Source organism: Zalophus californianus, chromosome 9, assembly GCF_009762305.2.
Source record: "Zalophus californianus isolate mZalCal1 chromosome 9, mZalCal1.pri.v2, whole genome shotgun sequence".
In the NCBI taxonomy this organism is placed as follows: Eukaryota; Metazoa; Chordata; class Mammalia; order Carnivora; family Otariidae; genus Zalophus; species Zalophus californianus.
In genome coordinates, this window is record NC_045603.1 from 87,280,770 (window position 1) to 87,297,342 (window position 16,573).

General features: G+C 36.8%; 1 protein-coding gene across 10 annotated transcripts in view; it reads right to left on the bottom strand.

The window, feature by feature from the left end:
* Positions 1 to 16,573, bottom strand: part of PLEKHA5 (pleckstrin homology domain containing A5) — a 239,848-nt gene that overhangs the window by 52,030 nt on the left and 171,245 nt on the right. For 8 of the 10 annotated variants that reach the window (XM_027592895.2, XM_035729176.1, XM_027592890.2 and 5 more), the window contains 3 exons: positions 16,465 to 16,548; positions 13,744 to 13,863; positions 12,868 to 12,921 (listed from right to left, as the gene is read on the bottom strand). In XM_027592895.2, coding sequence (XP_027448696.1) covers positions 12,868 to 12,921; positions 13,744 to 13,863; positions 16,465 to 16,548 — 258 coding nt within the window. The remainder of the gene's footprint in view (positions 1 to 12,867; positions 12,922 to 13,743; positions 13,864 to 16,464; positions 16,549 to 16,573) is intronic. The other 2 variants (XM_027592897.2, XM_027592894.2) reach the window with 1 other exon arrangement.

Sequence of the window (16,573 nt, forward strand, 5' to 3'; positions counted from 1 at the left end):
AGCTGAGTAGTGGGCTGTTAATGATTTGAAAGTGAGTGGTCCTGTATGTGGTGGCTCTCTCTTTGCGTGTGGTGTGCAACACCTAAAAACGGAATGTAATAATCAGGATCCAATACAATGAGAGCTCGGTCCCTATTAAGCAATTTCACTGATCTGACTGAATTTTCACTCTTTCCAGATTTATTAAATTGGAAATACTAGATGTGCTTTATCTCCAAATACATTCTAGAAATAGGCTAGCGGTTCCTTTCATTAAAACACCTCTCAAATATTCTATATTTTAATACTTAGAAACTAACTTTAAAAAAAAAGATTTTATTTATTTATTTGACAGAGAAACACAAGCAGGGGGGGAGTGGGAGAGGGAGAGGGAGAAGGAGGTTCCCCGCTGAGCAAGGAGCCCAAAGCAGGACTCAATCCCAGGACCCTGGGATCATGACCTGAGCCGAAGGCAGACTTTTAACCGACTGAGCCACCCAGGTGCCCCAAAACTAACTTGTTTCTGTAACTTACATTGAAACAGCATATTCTGACTTTGGCTGTGTAAACTTTATGACAGCTTTTCAGTTAAAGTAGTAAATAATGACATAAAAAATACATAATGCTCCATGAGCAAGTTGGAATTTCATGCTCAAGTTCTTAAAAGTAAAATCCAGTAATTCTCTTCTGATTTGAATACAAGGATCCTAGACGGTATTATGATAGTGATGTTAACAGTTGACGTATTTTGTTTTAGGGAATCAGAGCAAGACTAATTAGTACATGGAAAATGTTTAGTGATTCACTTGAAAAGGAGTTAAATGCTTCACTTTCAAATACTTAAATTCCTTGTTTGAAGTAACAGGTAATATAAATTTAGGTTTCAGCTAATTGATAAATTTAAAGCTACTAGTAAGACTCATCATTTTATACTAATAAAACATAAATGGAAATATCTTGGAAATACACTTAGGTAATGTCAATCTATTTGTTTACAACAAAACCACAAATTTTTACTTGAAGTTTTTAAGTCCAAATGTTTAGACAAACTACCTAGAAAGTCTGGCACTTCATTCCAGCCTCTTTCACATTTTTGAGGTATGCTGGGCTAATATGAACACAAAGTATTCTTTGATGTTACTATCTGAAATCCTGACTTGAAAGCCCATCACCAAAAAGCCTTTTCTTTTTTTTTTTTTAAATTTTATTTATTTAATTGACAGAGAGAGAGAGAGAGAGAGAGAGAGAGACAGCGAGAGAGGGAACACAAGCAGGGGGAGTGGGAGAGGAAGAAGCAGGCTTCCCGCCGAGCAGGGAGCCCCATGTGGGGCTCGATCCCAGGACCCTGGGATCATGACCTGAGCCGAAGGCAGTCGCTTAACCAACTGAGCCACCCAGGCGCCCCCAAAAAGCCTTTTCAACACAATCATATGTAACTAGGTCATACTTACTAGGGTCTTGAACCGAACTTCCCAACTGACACCTGTGGGCTGGGAATGGATTACAGGTGTGGAGACGGGGACCACCTCAGCCCTCAGTGGGCCTACCATGCTGCTGCTAGCACCTCCTCTAGTCCCCACCAAGGTGCTGTACAAATATTGCCACTTTCTTTGTGTGCCATACATGAAAAAGGTTAGAAAGCACTGAGATCGTGTTTTCATTTCAGAAAAACTGGACTTTACTTCTTTCTTTGGTGTTTCTTGTGATAAATCCATCAACCTCAATAGCTCTCAAACCTGACGGACAAAAAAAAATCACCTGCGGACATTTAAAACCAAAGGCAGGGCTGGGCTCTTGGCAATTCTAACTGGGGACTCGAGGAGAGAGGGCCCTGAGTACTGCACTTTCTTTCCGTCTTTCTGAAGATCCACTGATAGTTCTTACAGGAAATCAGCCTTGATAACCATGGTTCCCATCTTGGCACTAACTCAAGTAACTGAGGACTAATTCAACTGTCCCCCAGTAAAGACTTTTTCAAGGTCTCGATGAGTCAGTACTAAATGTTAATCAAGCTATCTGCACAAATATCAAAAGATGAAAAATTCCAAACTAATTATCTAAACACAAGTATTACATTTCCATTAAAATAACTATCTTTGTATGACATATAGCGTTAAGATATTAACCCCCTTAAAAAAAAATCAACTGAGTCTCATTATTAATAATACTGGTGGACTCAGCAGAATCATGGGGGACATGGGGTGTCAGGAATCCAACTGCCAGTTGTTCTATTTATCTAGCAACTCCTAAATATTAGTTTCAAAGTCTTTATATTAGAAATTAGACCAGCTACTAATGCAGAAGGAACAGGATATTCTAACTCATGAGATAAATGCTCCTGAATAATTTTGGGGTAAACAGCAGGAAAGAGAAAGATTAGCAGTGAGCAGAGCCAAGACAATCATTCATATAATTTATCCTTGGAAAAGATTAATTCTTGAATCCTCCTTTAAGTATAAGAAGTGGTTAAGTAGAAGCACAGACCTGTACCTCTGAAACAAATAATACATTATATGTTAAAAAAAAAAAAAAGAGAAGAAGAAGAAGATAGCAGGAGGGGAAGAATGAAGAGGGGGAAACTGGAGGGGGAGACGAACCATGAGAGACTATGGACTCAGAAACAAACCGAGGGTTCTAGAGGGGAGGGGGTTGGGGGGATGGGTTAGCCTGGTGACGGGTATTAAAGAGGGCACGTTCTGCATGGAGCACTACATCAAAAACTAATGATGTAATGTATGGTGATTAACATAACATAAAAAAAGTGGTTAAGTAGTGGCTTAATTGGTCTTTAAAAAGTTTATGTAATAAATCATCTAGAACTGTGTTGTCCGACAGAACTTTCTATGATGATAAAAATGTTCTATATTGGTGTAGCCCAATATTGTAGCCATGTGACTCTTCAGTCCTTTAAATGTGGCTAGTATGACTGGGGAAAAGAATTTTACTTTTATAAAAATATAACTATTTTAAATGTAAATTTAAATAATCACAAATGGCTAGTGGCTATGATATTAGACAGTAGGCTTAGAAATTCTAGACAAGTAAGTTTGATCTAATTTTTTCCCTGATCTGGATCTTATTCCCAGAAGGGGAAAACATTTGGTCAAGTTCTGTCTTGTAACTGAGTTTGAGTCTGAATGCTGTGCTAACAGCGTCCTTCTTTTTGGGAGGAAGCCGTCTGAGATGACTCCTATCTACCCTACAGAGCTTTTGTCCTGATAACCAATGAGAAGACTCATTTCTGTGCTGTCATTTTCTATTTAAATGGAAAATGGACTTTTCCCAAGTTCCTAATGACTTCTTAGGAAAAGAATTTTTAAGGATGAGAATCTGTCTTAACAATAGCAAAAACCCCTGATGGCCTAATCACTGAAGAATTCATTTCTCAAGAATGTCCTCCTGCGTCTAGATCAATAAACTCTTAAGAAGTGTGGCAAGACTAAAACGCTAAAGAATTTGACATGCCTAGGGTGAAGCTTTGAGGAATGCGGGGTTCTTTATAAACAGGTCATTTAGATAATGACAATGTAAATGCCTTAGACTCTCACTCTAGGAACATCTCAAAGTGCAAGAACCTGAGATTGAAGGGTATGACTACCTATTGAAACTACTCATTGTTTAACAGGGAGCAGGGAAATTTGAAGTGACTTTTTAAATAGAGGAATGTAAATAAGTCTCTTTATAACTAATGGGGCAAAGTATGGAGGTCTACTACTGTGAAAATTTTAAAGCAATCTGAATAAACTGTCCATGCTATATAGGTTCTCTAAAAGTAAACTTAGGGAAAATATTACTAATATATTCAGAAGAATCAATGGTACTTTAAAAGATGCCACTAGACAATATATTTTCTCTTTTAGTTCAAGGGAGAAAGATGGATTAAAAAAACAAAAAACAAAAAAGGGACAACAAACTGGGACACTAATATAGGAGTCAAACATATCTGACATTCCCTTAAAAGAAAAAGCAGAAGCATTTCTAAACTGGCTGATGCAGTAAGTACTGGCTTCAGGATCACTGATAAGGCCCACTTATTGAGAAACATTATAAAAATAACCTGAACCCAGCAGGAAAAAAGAAGGGTAATCTCTATACTCACAACCTCATTTAAATTGCTGAATTTTTAGAGCCTCCATTTTGAGAAATATATATACCTCTGATATGTTTTGAAGAAAACTTCGAAGGTCCCAGGTAATGTCTTTCTAAACAATTTACTTATTTAATTTATTCACAGAGAGTTTCACCCCTTTTTACCAAGGGTCTTTTAAGCTTTTTTTTTTTTTAATTAAAATCCTTTTGGCTACAGGATGAACTTTACAGATCTGATTTTTACTTCAGTAGCTTAAACTATTTTCCTTATTTAATGACTCATTCTTTTTCATTTTTTATGAGCCAAGGTGACATTTTAGTGCTCTATAAAAAAGCAAAGTTACATATCAATATTCACTATACTAAGAGGATTTAAGGACTCATTTTTAATCACTATTCCTTTAGGTTCAAGGAACAGATTATTATCTGATGCTACTACCATCTTTATTCCTGGGATTCACAGGAAACCAGAAATATTAAAAGAACTCAAAATTCACTTTGTAAAAATGTATTATTGTGGATATGATGTTTCATATGGTTATATTTTTCTCTTCTTTGCATGGATTTTAACGATACCATTCTTAATTTTTAAAAAAGATTTTATTCATTTATTTGAGAGAGAGAGAACAAGAGAGAGAAGGAGTGTGGGGGAGGGGCAGAGGGACAGGGAGAGGGAGAAGGAGACTCCGCGCTGAGCACGGAGCCCCAAGTGGGGCACTGGGCTCTCCTGGGCTCAGCCCAGGACCCTGAGCTGAAGACATATGCTTAACCGACTGAGCCACCCAGGTGCCCCACCATTTTAAAGGGACAAACATTCCAAGAGTGAAAATCTGGTATCTCTGGTTAGTAAAAAAGGTGTTCGTTTTGTCTGTGGGTAAATCTGCTTGAAAATATATTTGAGCTTTATTATTTTTTTTAATTTTTTTAAAGATTTTATTCATTTATTTGACAGAGAGCGATAGGGAACACAAGCAGTGGGAGTGGGAGAGGGAGAAGCAGGCCTCCCGTGGAGCAGGGAGCTAGATGCGGGGCTTGATCCCAGGACCCTAGGATCATGACCTGAGCTGAAGGCAGACGCTTAACCGTCTGAGCCACCCAGGCGCCCCTAATATATCTGAGCTTTAAATCAAAGTTAAAATATCTTCTAGATACAAGGACCTGGGTTTTATTAATAGCAATTGTATTCTGAGTGACAACTGGTACTGAGTAGCAGATTTCCTACCATTAATTTAAAGATTTATCAGCTTATGTTTTAACTACATAATCACACTCTTAGGTCAATCTTAAAAATGATTTTGGCATTTATGCTCAACTTTATTTCCTTCCTGGGCTTTGAAAATAATTAAAGAATTCTACTTTGTAAGCACTAACTTCCTGCCTTACACACTGAGCTCCATAAATCTTTGCTGAACATTCTGAAAAAATTAATAAAAATGAGATAGAAACAAAAGCTAGTCATTGAACTATAAAAATATTTGCTTTTGTAAATACAAAATAGAACTCTATAAATATTGTGCATTTAGGAGGGGTGGCGAAATTGTTTTCATTTTCCCATCTTGTTAGATAGGAAAATAGAAGAACTCCATTAATTTTGAAGGAAGTCAAACAGATTTAGGAAAAAAGGAAAGAAAACTCCTTAATACAGTGTACTCATCCCAGCTTTGTGATTTTGGGTAAGGCATTAAACCTGACTTATGGGAACAAATGTAACTGGCCCACATGCTACAGAGGGTATATATAAGCACCCAGGTGTGATGACAATGCTCTGGACTGTAAAGTGTTACTTAAGCTGTAGGATGAACAGGTACTGGACAGGTGTACAGTGTAGAGAATGGGATAGCTTTTATTTATTTATTTATTTATTTATTTATTTATTTATTTATAAAAGATTTTATTTGACAGATAGAGACACAGTGAGAGAGGGAACACAAGCAGGGGGAGTGGGAGAGGGAGAAGCAAGCTCCCCGCCGAGCAGGGAGCCCGATGTGGGACTCGACCCCAGGACCCCGAGATCATGACCTGAGCCGAAGGCAGATGCCCAACGACTGAGCCACCCAGGCGCCCCGGGATTGCTTTTAAAGTAGTATTGAGAAACACTGACCTGCTGGCTGGAGAAAATGGGCTCTAGGGTAGGAAGTGTTTCACAGGCTGGGGTGGTGGTGGTAGAGGAGTGAAGGTTTGAATGACAAAACAAAGAGACCTTATTTTGTAGCAAAAAGTTTGGGAAACTTTTGGAGTTAGCTGAAAGACATAATGTGGCAGGTGCTTTTAATTTGCCAAGATTTTGTGATTCAATGGTAACGAGGAGCTTATTTGTACCATTAAGGGTGTTATGATGGCCTCTATTATCCTTACTAAACACCATGCAGATATTGTGTATTCAGCTAAAATAACCTGTTCAGATAGTTCTACAGAATCTCACAATTTTCCTGTTTTCAGTAAAACTGTTCTGAAAGTACTTTAAATTTGAGTTTCATGGTATTTTAAACTTGAACTGTGGTGGTGGTGGGCAGATAAAATATTAGGAGAACATATTGTAACTACAGGAAGCTGTCGGACTTAACTCTTCCGTTTTTATAAATTTGTAAAATTTCCACGCTTAGAGTGGCGGAATAACAGAACTGTCATACCTTGGATCCTTCTAGGTAGGCTGCCATTGGTTTTTCTTTTCATCCTCTAGGCAATCAGACCATCCAAGACTGGTGTCAGGTTCTCCCAAACACAGCTGGAGGAGAAGACTGGGTTCTACTTTTTTCTTTTCTCTTGAGGGCTTAAACCACTTTGAGTTCTAGGTCTAAGCCAATAGCTAAAGTAAAGGTCCTGACCCTTCTCAAAGCCCAGGGAGCTCTTCCCCAAGGATGATGAGTTCAATACATGTTACACCAATGATGTTAAAGGTTAACAATATTTTGAACCATTTCTGCTTTTAGTTTTTTGGTCAGGGAACTGAAGGATAAGATGACAATTCAAATTTTGGACACGTTGTGGTTGTACTGAAGGCAGAATGAGAATGTCCAAGTGCAGATTTCTACAAGCAACTAGAAACACATAACTGGAAAGGCAGAGTGAGAACTTTTAGATACCTTTTGTGCCCTTCTCCACATCCTATTAGCCCATCTTTTATTTCCATTCTTGCTGAGCCAACAATCACTTTGTGCATGGGAACCCACTAGGTGCTCATGTCTGCATAACCTCAATATGCTGGAGAGATAGTCTTGAGGCAGCCCTTGGCCAAAGGAGGATGGGAGTACAAATGCTCCACCTCCTGTTGTTCAGTTGGGCAAGTCTGCAGTGCTTCTTTCATCAACAAGTATCAGTCAGATGAGGCCCAAGTTGCCTCTGGCAGTTGATAATATATTCCCTCCTTCCCTGCTCACTTTCTTTACTCCTGTACCTTGGTATCACTTCCCAAAGTAAACTTCCTGAGAACAAGCCCGTATCCAGGCCATCCACACCACAGACTCTGTTTCCTGGGAGAAATCCAGGGGTTAGAAATGAATAACTAAGAGACAACTAGTAAAATGATGTGTAGATGAATGCTTAGATGAGAGAACACTAAAAACCAGAGAACTTCTACGACGCTTGGGTGGCTCAGTTAGTTAAGCATATGACTCTTAATCTCAGTTCAGGTCTTGATCTCAGGGTCATGAGTTCAAGCCCCACGTTGGGTGTGGAGCCTGCTTAAAAAACAAAAACAAAAACAAAACCCAAATCAGAGAACTCCCCCAGTTAAGGTTGAGGTGAGTGAAAACAGTTAGCAAAAAGGGATAGATTAATTACTAGTAAGAAATAGGAAAACCATGATAATAATGTATAGGCAGTGGACAGGCTAAGAGATCAGAGTTAACACAAAGAATTTTCAATTCTAATCTACCCACTGTCTATTTATTTATATATGATGTCATACACTGCTTAAGAATTTTCTGGGGATTATCTCCCTCTCCCCACGACTTCTGTGATCAAATATGCAGAGGAAGGGAGAGACGGAAAAAGAAGAAAGGAAGAAGGAGGTATAAGGGAGAGAGAGGAAGGATAGCTCTTAATAGCAAGGCATAAGAAAATACAGATATTCTTCATCATGTAACTAGTAGCATTAATGTTAAATAACATACTTTAATTTTTCCAGTTTCCTTTTGCCAAAAGCCTATTCTATATCCCCTAGAAACATGATCTCTCCATCATCCCTGAAAACAGAAGTTCCAAGACCCCTTGAAATATTAGAGAAAATGGGATCTTGCTTAATAGCTCCACAGAATGAAGTTGCTGAATTGACAGGAACAATGAAAGCCATCAAGAATCTTTTCAATCATCTTGTTAGAATTTTTTTCCCTTATAGGAAAGCTGTCTTTCATGAACACAAAGAACAAAATGCAAAAAAGTATTCTTGGATTTTTACCTTGAATGGTTTCAGTACCAATTACATACATTCCGTTAATTGTTCCTTTCTACATTTCTCTTGGCATAAGTATGTTTAAAAGTGGTCAGATTGTGTCTACATAGAGTTTTCTTTCATTATAGTTCCTTGAAAGGATATCGCAATGCTACTACAAAACTTTTGCAAATTAGGAAGTTTAGCTTTCTCTTCAAGATGTTTTAAAAGTTAGTATTAAACCAAAATGAGTTTATCTTCCCCACAAGCATTTGAGGATACTTAAAAAAAAATGTACTGATAAAATAAGACGAAGATTTCGCTATTGAGTCTTGCAAATCTTAAACATTTTTGTACAACAAAGAACACCAGAGGTATGCGTGGGCTGTATTTTTCTTTTATTGTACTATGGCAAACTGGTTTGTCAGGAGAAATTTCCAGTTTTTCTTTGAGAATTTGAGGATAATGAGATCCTTTCGTCATCTGATGTTAAAGAATATACTCTTTGATGCTATATTCGGAAACTTGACTTAAGTGTGTTCTAGCAGCAGGGAGACAGCTCTAGCTGGGTAGAGGTAAATCAGTTTCATTAATTATTGGAACAGAGGCATATTCTTTTCACAAAGAACTTTTGAATACATGGGGAAGAGGCAATCCCCAACACAAATGTGGCTGATTCCTTTCCCATTCCCAAGCAAATGTTTCTGGTACAAGTAATTATGATGATTCCTGAAGGGAGAGGGGTAAAGGCAGAATGCCATAATTTTAAGGGCAATTTGTAAAAGCACATTCAATGTTACAATTTTATATCTGAAAGATGAAAAAAATACTTGCTGCAGTACCAGTGCAAGTAAAGCTCAGATTTGTAGAAGTCAAATTCCATTTTCTGTAGCAAGTATTCTTAAAGGAGGAGGTTGGCCACAGGAGTGCTACAATAAAATCAAGAGGGGGTGAGGAGCCGTGGTGCTGGAGAGGGTTGGTTACATGTTTAGTTTGCCCACAAGGGGGCAGCACACCGACAAAAGGCTTGTGAAGCCCAGCTTCAAGTTCTCTGATCCTTGTGCCCATTCCTACCTACCCTCCTCATTCCCTAGTCTCAGTTCATAGCATCTCATTTTGTTATCCCTGCCTACATGGCAAGCTGGCAGGAAGGTTTTAGGAAGAAGAGAAAGAGAACATCATCTAAATTTTATCACGGTTCCTTTTTACTCACTAGCAGGGAGAGTTAGAAAAAGCATGTGAGGAAGAAAGGAACAAAGGGAGGGAGGAGCTAAAATAGGGGTGAGGAAAATGGATAAAGGAATGGAAAAACATGCTCATTTCCCCATTCCTGTTCATCTTCCCTTCATGACTGACCAAAGAGTTAGGTACTCACTCATTTTCTAAACAGAACCTGGATGAGGTACATGAAGTATAACCAGTTAGGATTACTGTATGTTCACAGGCTATCTTAAAATTCACAATGACAAATAAACCTAGGCTGGTCTTAATAAATGTAGACTGTGAAAAGTCTACTAACTGGGCTGTACAAGCACAAGCAGACGATAATAGGATACTTCAGAATGAAATAAAAAGTAGAAGAAAATTCTACCGTATAATTAGTATAGCTTTTTTATTGTTAAAAACACTTCAGTACAGGACTCATCTTCAAAATGGTGCTCAATTAGAAGCCAAATTATATTGCTCAAGCTATAGGGACCAGGAGTCAAGATTTTTGGACTGACTGTGTAACATGCAGATCTTCAGAATTTCAGAGAAGGCACTTTAATTTTTTATTTGTTGTAAGCACTCTGGTAATATCAGAAGTGAATTTACCTCTGAAGCAGCTCAGAGACTATACTTGGCTCTATTTTTCATGAACAGTGATAGGAATTAAGAGAATTTCCATCAACAGAAACTTTATTTTGACTTTCTCACAAGGGGTAGGAGAAAGACTACATTTTGTTGCTGGCCTTAGGTTATTCTAATGATTTATTTGAGCTAGAATAAGTATTGAAAGTGGGTATTAATTAGTATATGTTCATTTGGTATGATATGTAGTATAAAATGTGACTGGAGCCTTTTCCTCTGACTTTCAGATTTTAAAATCTATTTTTCAATTTGTAGTTATATAAAAACCAGGCAACCACTAATGCTAATAAAAACAACAGACTTGTTAATCTAAAATAGGTTACTGGCAGTAACAAGATTAGAAGCTGGAAATGTTTTTGTTTTTTTTTAAAGCTGGAAATGTTTGAGTGAATGAAAAAAATTTCATTAAAATTCAAAATTAAGAATTTTTTATATAACTTAATAACCTTACTACTGATATAAAGTAAAATATAGAACAGTTCAAAAGTAAATATTTCATTTACATTAAATGTAATTATTTAAAACCATAAAAAAACTTTCATTTATTTAAAGAGAGATTTTCTTTAGGAAACCTTAAGGTATGATACATATATTTAGGCATATGTGAGTTTCTGGGCAAAGCCACCACCTTGTTTCTATATATTGTCTAATTACAGTCTAAAAATGGCCCATTTTTTCCCAACAGAAATAGTCTTATTTCGATTGTGCAAATAAGCATTCAAACAATAACTGTAATTCTTTTCATTACCACAAAATCTCTGCTGACATGTAGAGGGAATAGAGTGGATCAATGAAAAATTGAGATTTTTGGAAGCCACCTACCCTACAGGACCATTCAGATGGTCCTTTCCAACAGCACAGGCTCAGCAGAGCATGCTTAGAGAGGACCAAGGGGAATAGAAACTTTAGTCGGATCTGGGTCTCTTGGGCAAAGGGGAGAAACAGAGATCAACCTGGGAAAAGGAGCTGAGGAAAAGCATCTTAGTAGCAAATGGTGGTATCTTCAATATATTTACCTGAACTTTCCAGGTTTTTTTTTTTTTTTTTTTTAAGTTTATTTATTCAAGTGATCTCTATGCCCAACTTGGGGTTTGAACTCACAACTGGGAGATCAAGAGTCACATGCACTGACTGAGCCAGCCAGGAGCCCCCTGTGATTTTCTAAAGGTCTGTGTCTCTGTAATTCCAGTTTTGATTTATTGAGGTAAGTAACAAATTACAGCAAACCACTAGGTTTATTTCCAGAGATACTATATAACTTCAGATTCACATTTATATCCTTGTTTTTTAAACCTAATTTTTGTAGTATCCCATTATTTTTCAGAACTATCTCTACCTTTATAGGCAAAGGAGCTTTTATGAAAGTTATTTACCATGTATCTTGGAGGCTTTCTGGCAATGTCACATTTTGAGGGAAGACTTATGTTTACCATTTCATTGGCTAACCTGTCTTTATTATATTGCTTTCAAAGTGTACAACGTAACACCGTGGTTAAATTTCAATAGTACCAGTCCCTGGAGACTGGAATTTGGAGTCATGAGATGCTGATTTCTAAAGCATTCCTCATAGGCAAAATCATTATGAAAACATGTTGTGAGAAAATAAATAAACTACATATTAAGAAAAGTATATTTCTTTTAAAAATTAAAAAAAAGGACTGAACATCTTTTAAAGGGTTATCCTAATGCAAAATCCCTCTTTAAATATAACTAAATTAAAGCAGTACATTATTGTTTTATTTGAAGCAGGGAACTATAAATATGTAAACATCTGTCCTACATCCTTTTCCATAGTAACTTCTTTCATTTGGTAAAAATGTTCAAGTTTGAACATTTTGAAACAAACTAAAACAAGTTATGGCTTAATTTATATAGATAAAAAAATGCATTCACTGGAAGAAATTCTGTGTAAGAACATATCAAAAATTCTCACCAAATTAAAATTAAATATTAAGAGAGAGTTTCATAAAAACTAAAATATGGAAGTGTCAGTCCCTATTCATGAACTGCCATTCACCCTAACCATCCACACCCATTGCTACCACTGAGATAATTCGAGGAACGGTAGGCCACTGTAAAACTGACTCTACATAGCTTAGCACAGACCAAACACCAGGAGGAGATGGCAAACAAGGACCCAAGTTACACAATTAAAAATGACCATCACACTCTTCACCCAGAGTTAAACTTCCCTTTGGGAAGTTCCCTCTTGGTCTTCCAACAAGGCATTCATGGCTTGGTACCTATTTGTTTAATTAGGTCAGCTCCAAGCGGAGAGAAGCCTTAATGAGTATGAGTGTTCTTGGGATAAGAAAAGGGAAGTCTAGAGAATTCAGGCTCTCAATTTTCTGGTGACCCAGTATCTGTATTGCCCCTAACACTCACAACTGTCCTTTCTACTTGTTTTTTTATTTTGTTTTATATTTCTGAATTCCCCCCGTTAAGAATCTTATTCTGTCACTTGAAAAAGTCATGCTATTAGCTCTAAATGAATAAAATATCGGAGTAGCCTGGAAAACTGCACTACATTTCAAAGGTTCTATTAGGTATTATAAGCAAAAAAATTCTACAAATCCCACCTGGTGATCCAAATATATGGTGTTCCTTTGAAGATGATGTGAAAGAATTTCATTCTAGTAGGCATCGATCAAGAAACAAAGGGGATAGGGAAAGAGGGTGTAGAATTCATGAAAAGGTCAATTTTGAAATAAAAAAACAGGTAGTTTACCCCAACCTACTATGTCACAGTACACAACTTTCACAGACATGCTCCCCTGTAAACTGTACAGATGACATATTAAATTATAAAATCACACTTAGTTTTATAAGAAATTAAGTAGACATGCACAGAAGCTAAGATATTAAGCAGAAAAATCCTTCAAATGGCTTTAGCAGACTCAGTGTTACAAGTTTTACATGTTAATACTTTTCTGTGACATAGAACTACTTCTTTGGATGTTTCTCATATAACCAGAGGCTATTAAACCCTTTGAGAAATGTTTACGTGTGTTCCTTCTTTTAATCAAGAACAAAACAAATATCTTGAACTTAATCTCTGACATTTAAAAGGCAGTATTATTACAAGTATAACGAATTTTCAACTTACTACTTTCCCGGAAATTATAGGATTTTTCAATATGCTTTATCAGATGTGGAAGCTACATATACGGTGAATGATAACCCTGTTTTGCAGTCTGTATGTGTTTCCTATCTCACGACCAGAAGCTGGTCGGTGGGTGAGCGGGTTGGAAGGCTAGGAAGAATTTCATCCTACCCCTATCTCCCTTTAATGACGTATAAGTGAAATCTCAAAGGGTCAATAAGAGATCATAATGTCGCTGCAATGATTGCATGGGCTCATGCTCAACACCAATGACACCGATCAAACTGATTAATGAGTGGCTCAAAGTGAGTGGTAATGGGAGACGACACATACAAAACTCTTCATAGCTGACCTTTGGGCTGTGGGCCTCAAGTTTCAGCTGCATGAGCTGTGCTAGCGTATGGTCCCGGACACTGTTCAGTTCGGCCTGCTGCCGTCTCAGCTTTATTAGCAGCAGCGTAAGCTCCTCTGGCTGAAGGAGTACAATTTAAGAATCCAAACAGTGGAAAACAGATTAATTGTTGTCTTAAGTGACAGATATTAAACCAAGATTTCTTGGCAAGTTTCCTCTTATGGTTGACATCAAACATAGTGCCGAGGCACTATGAAGAGAGGTCCTACATAAATGCATAGATATCTAGAGAAATAGAAGGAACAGTGTTACTTAGAAGATACAGCAAAACAACAGTGTATTAAGGCATTTTCTCAGAACTCAAGAGAGAATATTTAAATGTTAAGTATAAAAAAACACAATGCCAGAAAACCATTATAAAGGTTTGTACATAAGAGCTATTATTAAAAGATATTTTAAAATGACACCTAAGACTTTCACAGCAACAGAACAATACCTGCATGTTCAACACTCTATTTTAGAGAACAGAAGGCAAATAAAAAGAATTAAAATTCATGTAAAACTTGGATGATATCTTCATATCATTAAACTAAGTACCTGGGATCTATTAATTGCTTCCCAGTTATATTTTTAAATGTCACTGTCAGTGTGTTCACAGGATATTTTAAATGACCAAAAGATCAGTTTTTATTTTTTAAGAAAAAAAAAAAAGACAGCACTTACTACAAACAGAAACATTCCTTGAGTATATAAACCCTCCTCCCACACTCTGGGGAAAGCAGAGAACCTTTTGATTTTTGATTGGTTTCTATGATCCCTAAGGGAGATAAATTTTCAAAGGCAGAGATAACATTCCTTAACAGGCCAATCTGATATATTTTTCTTTGTTAGAAATGCAATAAAGTATGGTCATTGGCAATCTTACAGGTCATAAAATATTATTTGGTGTTTCTCTGAACTTTGTTATGATTAAAAACTGCAGATGGGCCAGAGGGAGACTCTCATCACCTAAGGGCTACGGTGTGCTCTTAAAACTTCCAGGCCAAGAAGCGTTCCTGAGATTGATCTGTCTTGCCTATACCACAGTGCTAATGCTAGCTCTCTTCTGTTCATTTGCTATTGCTCTTTATTTTCTACACGACGCTTCTATACAACGCTTTTAAGGGACAGAAATAATTTTTAACTGTTATCTGAAATTATATTCAAAATTATTGCCTTCACGTGAGAAAAATATCAGAAGTAAACTATAGTTACTATAGGATTCTTTAGAAAGAGCGATCTACATGGATGAGACAACAGTCTTTTATATTAAAGAGTCAAAGAACGTGTATGTGTGGGACTTGAAGAAATTTCACAACAGGAAAAGAATAGCTGCTTTTGCTCTAATGCAAACCACATCTGGTGACCTCATGACTATGGGACAGTCTGTCTTATGACCACCATATCAAGCTCTTGAGGTCTTGCCAAGGGGAAGGCAGGGTGGTGTAAGGCAGGTAGATATTGTAAGACCCAGAGTGATATTTGAAAGAAATACCAAAATAAGGAATCTAGAGACTCTGGTTTATTATTTGCTGAGTTAAAAAGATAAAGAGATTTTCAAAAGGACAAAAGGTTCCAGTAAGTTTCTGATATATTTAAACTCTGAGGCAAAATAAAAAACAGGCACATTTTTGACCGGCACAAAAGGAGGTGATAATTAAATTTTATCCTAAATATCCACTAGAGGGAGCAAGGCAGAAGATAAAAATTCATAATATGATACTTAGCATTATCTTAATGCTATAATGCTCTGTGTCTGTCTCTTTGTCAGATCAACAATCTCATATTTAAAAGTTTTTAGTTTTAATCAAGCAATATTTATAACCTTTAATAAATAAGCTGCCAGTAGTTCAAAGCCAGAATATCTTCCTTATATCTAAGCATGTAAAGGATGAAAGAGGAAATAAAACAATGTCTGCAAAACACATACAACATGAATTTGTTTTGATTCCTTCAGGAGGGGAATTTTAAATGATGAACAACTGTATAGATCCTCAAATCACATCTTCACTAGAACTGAGACTACCTACTAATATTAAAGCACAGATAAAAGAATGCCATTAAAATTAAACGAAGTAATGAAAAGTTGTCCTTTCTCTTTAATGTGAAGAATAATAGAGTCCTGGTGACAGAACTCCTTCCCAATTTGAACATAATACTGAGGATGAAATGATAATGGTAAGTACTTGCTAACACCTCGTGTATTATTATAGTACCTCCCTGCATAAATATGTAAATCGTTTTTTTTTTCCCTTCTAAAGTTGTTAATCTACATAAAAATTCATGGGAGAAACTTCTTAAGAGGCCCGTAGTGGGACTACACACACTACACCACCCTGCCTGGATTTGTTCCACTAATCAACTACTCCAACTTCTGTTTTAAGAACAAGGGAATAAACATCCAGTGAAGTAAAGAAACCCACCCAATTTATACAATAAACTTTGAAAATATAATCCTATATTTAGGCATTCAGACATTTAGGGAGAGTATCCAGTCCAACAATGAAATGGTTACATGATCCCAAATTCTTTTGATGAGCATCTCTTTTACAGAAGTAGCAATGGTTTTTCTTTGGGAGGAATCCCTCTAAAAATTCAAACTTAGAAGCTCTGTCAGAGACGTGCTATTGTATGTAGCACATATATAAAACATGACATGGTAAATAAAAACATTGAACTCACCGTTTTGCCTTGGAGGCTCTGGGGACTGATAGACTGTAAAGTCAGGCCAGCCGGCATTGACCTCCTGTCAGGCACATAGACATGCTAGGAAAAGGAAGGTACAATATAG